Source organism: Onthophagus taurus, chromosome 8 (assembly GCF_036711975.1).
Source record: "Onthophagus taurus isolate NC chromosome 8, IU_Otau_3.0, whole genome shotgun sequence".
Classification (NCBI taxonomy): Eukaryota; Metazoa; Arthropoda; class Insecta; order Coleoptera; family Scarabaeidae; genus Onthophagus; species Onthophagus taurus.
In genome coordinates, this window is record NC_091973.1 from 9029174 (window position 1) to 9035173 (window position 6000).

The following is a 6000-nucleotide window of genomic DNA, read 5'->3' on the forward strand; positions in this document are numbered from 1 at the left end:
TTTTCGCCATTTTTAACAAAACTCGTTAGCGACGTTTTCGTCTCAACTACCACACAGAATCCATCACTTTTATAACAAGATAAAACGTGTTTGCCTTTGTATAATATTCTCCATTTTAAGTTAAATCAAAACGTTGCAATATACGTTTCCCAATACTTTATCGGTGTGGTACTAATTGTAGCACCTCGCTCGCACGCGACCTCGGCGTAATCAAGCGGAAACATATATGTACATATTTTCTTTTGCTTCAAATACATTGTCCAATGGTATAAACTCATAGCATTCATAGCGCCTCGGCCGTAAGCGACCTCGGCTTATTGTTTAACCAAATAGAATCAACTAAGTCGAGGTGATTCTCCTAGTTAGGCCAAGCTGAAGTTGCTTCCGGTTAAATTGAAAGTGTTCAGAGTAACCCAACCTTACCGATATTTTCATGCAAATATAACGCGTAGTTTTTAAATTTGTAATATTTGAATGTTGTTTTTATATTATTATAGGAAGGCCTAAATCATAATTCTTATCTTCCTTTGTATTTTTACATAAATTTTCTTTACTATCTTTGTGATAGTGGAGTTCTAAGAAAAGTTTGTTTATACTAACTTTGTTATCATTTTCGATAGGAGAGTGGATTGGATATGTTTAAAGATTTGAAATGAAGAAAAAAGATGTAGGAGTATTTGAGCGGAAAGGTCATTAGCGTGGGGTAAAGGAGCCCCGAAAAATCAAGCGGAATATTTATGGGTGATAAAAATATTCATTAAGGTTCAGCCCTCGGAAAGAGATTTATTTAGCGAGAGATAGCGTTCGACCTTTAAAAATGTGTGTCGCTTTTGGGTCGACGGCTCGACAATCATTAAATAATTAGTTGAATTAAAGAACGATTAAGAATCGGCAATGGCCATTAAACGGTAATTATTTTTCGATATTTAAAACACACTCCTAGATGTGTATTTGCTTTTGATTTTACAAATGTTTTCTATAATTATTGGATTTAGCTATCTGCATGATTGAGTTTTAGCAAATATCAACAAATTCTCTATTAATTAAACACAAAATTCGATCGTTCGACGATTTACGATTGCCCATTTCAAAAAGTTAATCGGAAAAAATAAACAGAGAGTCGTGTTTTGACCATTAGATTCGGTTGTTGAGCAAACAAAATTTTTTTAATAGCGAACATCCTCATCGTGCTCTCGTCCCTTTATAAATAAATTACCGCAATTATTATTACTCGTACTCACTTTGTTGCGCGAACGATGCCACGAAAAAGAAAGATAACAACAACAGGAACCTCATCGTATCACATTCACCTGAACTCACAAAAGAGATGTTAATTTGATTGAAGATGTCACTGCACTAAGAATTAACGCTGGCGTGATGCTTGCTTGACCCAGAGGTCAATTTCTGTAATCGTCATTGACATCCGAAAGATAAAAGAGTTCAAAGTGTCCTGTTGGCGCATCGTACTAGGTCTTTTATATAATTCATTTTTAAATACTTCTTTGGATACAACTGGCGTCGTCTGGTGGTCATTTTGGTAACCATAATCAAGGTCACCTGCCACAATTCAAAATTAACGCCACCGTCACGTCAAATCTCCGACGAGAGAACAGCTTTTTTAATTAAAAAGTTTATTTGCTTCGTGGCTTGCTCGAATTTATACGCCACTGCTACAGCAGATGTTTATGTTCGCCATTTTGATTACTAAAGTTTTAACGGAATTATTTAAAATGTTGTTTTCCCGTTTATTTACTATGTTACTACTTATTATTATTAATGGAATTAAATACGAGTTATATTATTTTGTTCAAATAAGCTTTTATTAGTTCTTCATAGATCAAGAGAAAAGTTTTCTTCTAAACCTTTCTAAAAATCAATTGTTCTTCGGCTAATTTAAGAGCGACTTCTTTAGGAAATGTTCTTTGCAACATTTTATCTTTCATTTAATTATTAATTACAAATGCGTTTATGTCTGCAATATTTAATAAGGCAAAAAATAAGGTCAGTGGCCAGTGGTTTCTGAACAGCAGATGACCGATCGATCGTAGGCTGATTATGAAAAGCCAAAACAAGCACAACCGATTTATACTTTTTTGGTACATACGATACCAGCAACATTTTGTCTTTATAACCAAATAGACTGCTTTCTGCTTGGCGATGCCTGCTTGATAGAAATTCTCTGCTCTAGAAATTGTTTTTTTTAAGTACCAACAAGGGTAAGGAAATAATTATTGAGCAATTTCAGAGCCATTATTGGTAGACCAGTTATCTGTAGTAATATTCCTATTTGAACCATTGATGGGTATAACAAGTCTCTCCTCTACCTCACCAGGATAATTGCTCTTTGCATTTGTACCATGTGGTTGAGCTCCAGTGTAAAGTTCAAGGTTATACGTATAGAATGTTCTAGAATCAACTAGATTATACATTTTCAATCCATATTTAGAGGGAATATATTGTCTAAAACCGGAGCGCCCTCGAAATGGAATAAGCATCTCGTCAATAATGAGACATGTGTTGCATTGTTCAACGAATATATCTGCTTGTCAGAGAATCAAATCTAATGCTACTCATTAAAAACAAAAATCTCTTGGACTTCATGCATAAGCGAACAAATTGAATACCAGTGCCATCGGTATCCCACATGTCCAGAAAACTAAGATGGGCTCTCAACATTCCACTCATTATTAAAATACCAATAAATGCTATTATTTCAGCTACAGTGGTATTCTGCGCATCTCGCTTTCTTGTAAAGTTTTCTTTTATTAGATCTATGTATTAATTTGTTTTTTCCGTAATTAATACAAGAGTTTCATGTGTCATCAAGGATTCAAATCAGGAGATCGGAGTTGCTGCCTATTTTGCATTGCCTTTAGGGCCAGGAAGATGGGATATAATATTCCTTACTCTTGTCCTTCTTGGAGTTGGAAACTCTTTTTTTCACTTGAAGGTTTTATCTTTTCCTACAAAATAACTTTTAGTAACTGTTTCTTCATCTTCGCTGATTCATAGTTAGAATTAGCCTCCATGGCGTCAGATTCGATTTCCACAGGACTCTCGTGATCTTCTTCATTTCAAAGTTATTGTTCGAATCGTCTTCAAGTATGATATTTTGCACTATTTCCTCCAGTTCGCGTTCTGTTAGAATTTCCTCCATCATTATTTTAACAAAATATGTATTAAATTTTTTGTAAACAATATCCTGTTGTATGTGGCTCCCTGGACTTTATGCGCATGCGCAGAATACGTCTACGTGGGTTATTCTAAATAGCGGTAGGAAAGTTATAAACAAATTATAAGATTCCTAAACATCTCTGTTCTTCTAATTTTTTTTCTATCATTGTCGCGAAGCCTCGGCTTTGTACAATCTACCGATTTTATAAACATTTTTTCGCAAAATTTTGTGTAAACTGTAAAATAAATACTCCCATATCCATGAATGTAGGTAGTTTAATAGTGTTCAACTATTGTATAAAAATCATTATTAACGTAATATAAATTTAAAAAAATAAATCGTAAACTAAATAATACAAAGAGAAGAAATCATAAAGATGAGTATGACAGTAAATGAATAATAAATATTTTATAAATAATATTATACAAATAGAAATAAAGTTTAAACTATATTGCATTATAAAAAATTGCACTGATAATTATTTCCTCTTTTACTGGTGTCTACAAGAGGTTCCAATTAAATCATTTTTCATTGTCCACTTCAATTATTGAGGGCTCATATTTGATAATGCCACTCAAAACATAGTTCTTTTAATTTACTTTAAAGTATTCTGGAATCTCTTCTATTCTTGTACGGAATCTTGATATATCCATATCATAGAATTTTCGCATAGAATTTTTGTATGCATCCTCAGTGTCAATCCACAGATATGGCCCCAACAGGTAATTTCTAGTTGAATTATTTCCACATTTATGACATGGGTATATTTTTGTTTGTAAATAGTGATTAATTGATTCTTCAAGGTTTGAATAATTGTAATTCCATACAATATTTAAATTTGGAATGGGAATTGCTATTTTATGAAGTACTTGTTGTTCTTGACATTTCAAGCACGAATTTCGTTCTTCAATACATCTATAAGATAATGGATATAAATATTACTTTGTATTTTATGAATAGATTTTAATATATATAGCCACGGTTCAAATACAAGCTATTATCCACACCATTCATACAATACTGTTGCAAAAATGATGAATAGCATAATCGCTATAGAGCTTGTGCTTCGTTTTTTTGTTTTAATGAGCTCTAAAAAATTGTTATAATTGCAGTAAGCATTACTAAGAATTTCAGAAATAGCATCAAAGACACAAGTATTGTTAAATGCGGTCATTATACCATTAATGGAAATAGATCGTAATTTATTTCCATTTTTTAATATACCTTTTCCTTTTTTCTTCATCTTCTTTGGTTTTTGCATGTCGGCAATTCAAGACATTTTGTGACATATCTACCTCTTAATGACAATGTATGAGATATATACAGTCATAACTGCTGTTCCAACAGATGAAATAGGTTTGAATGTTGTAGCCACTTCAGTTTTATCAGATAAGGCTACCGGAATATGTATTGAAGCTGATGTAGCCGGCATCAATTCTCTATCAATAGGTGAGTTGATAATTGGTTCATCTTCCTTAAATTTCTTCCGTGGCATTTACCATCTTAAATTTTAATGAAGAATAGCTGTGATCCAGTAATGATAGATCCGGTTGATTTGCTGCATCTTCAGAAATATTAATCATTGTTCTAGGTTTATCAGAGTCATGTTCAATTGGCATTATCGCTAATTCATTTTCATGGTAAGAAAAATAATCTTTTTCAATTACGCACACTTTGTTTTTCCAGCGTTCAACTGCATGTAAATATATATTCACTAGAGTCTTGTTTCAAGTCATGATTCACAATTCTAGTTTGATCTCATGTTTGATCTGCTATTTTTAAATTATTTGTTGCATGCTCTAAGTAAAAATAATTTTTTTGTCGTAACTTTTATTTTACTTTTATATTTTCAATGAATACTGCTGTAATTCTGATTTTCTTTTCTTCTTTTGGTTGATCTTCCATAAAGAACATTTTAATTTTGTCACTATCATTATTGACTGTACTATTATTTGGATCAAATTCGAATGTCATAATCAACTACATAATTTAAAGCATATTTACAATTTTCATTGTCGACATCGCTATTGCATAAAATGATAAAATGAAAACTTGCTTTAAAAACGATACAAAATGACTTAAATTATTTATTTTGGTCATAAATCCAATAAACCTTTTGTATAATTTTGAAAGGGACCACATCAGTTCTCATCTGCATCGGTAAATGTATATATATTTGTTGTTCTAACAAAATTAACAAACATAAATCATTCTATTTGATGAATGATGTATTATTATACGCTAAGCACAAAGCATTTCTGATAGCGTTGCTTAAATCTGTCACAACTTCGTTAGCTGTTTTTGCACCCGACTGGCGAAATCTTTGTAACCAATAGGTTAAAAATATGTGGTATTGATTTCTGAAATAACTGCACTCACTGGCACAACTATATTTTGTATGTAAGTGCACAATACTGTGAGGAATAATGAAGAATTTTCACAAATGAAGAATGTAAAATTTGTCGTAACCATTTTTTCATCATTTTTTAAAATAATTAAGGAATCAAACAATTTGATAACTTTGCGAATACCCAACTCTTGCATTAGTCCAACCTGTTTAGCTTTTTGCAAAACAGGTAAACTGTATAGGAAAGGTGGTTCACAGTCATCAGCATTCATATGTTTTTTTTTTAAATGTGGTAGTCATTTGTATCTATAGTGTTAACAATAAGCTTTACAGGCTCATCTTTCAAAGGTTCTTCACCAAACATTGTCACTTGGGCTCCACAACACACATTTTCCTTCCGCTTTTAAGAAAAAGTCAAAATTATTAAGACTATGCCTTGTGAATCTAAACACACAGGGTAGTTTTTGCTGAGTATAAA

General features: G+C 32.1%; 1 protein-coding gene across 1 annotated transcript in view; it reads right to left on the reverse strand.

Moving 5' to 3' along the window:
- The window catches only part of LOC111413892 (Apolipoprotein lipid transfer particle), a 108812-nt gene extending 107369 nt beyond the window's left edge, over positions 1 to 1443 (reverse strand). The window contains exon 1 of the mRNA XM_023045024.2: positions 1242 to 1443. Coding sequence (XP_022900792.2) covers positions 1242 to 1296 — 55 coding nt within the window. The 5' untranslated portion in view covers positions 1297 to 1443. The remainder of the gene's footprint in view (positions 1 to 1241) is intronic.
- Between the last annotated feature and the right edge of the window lie 4557 nt (positions 1444 to 6000).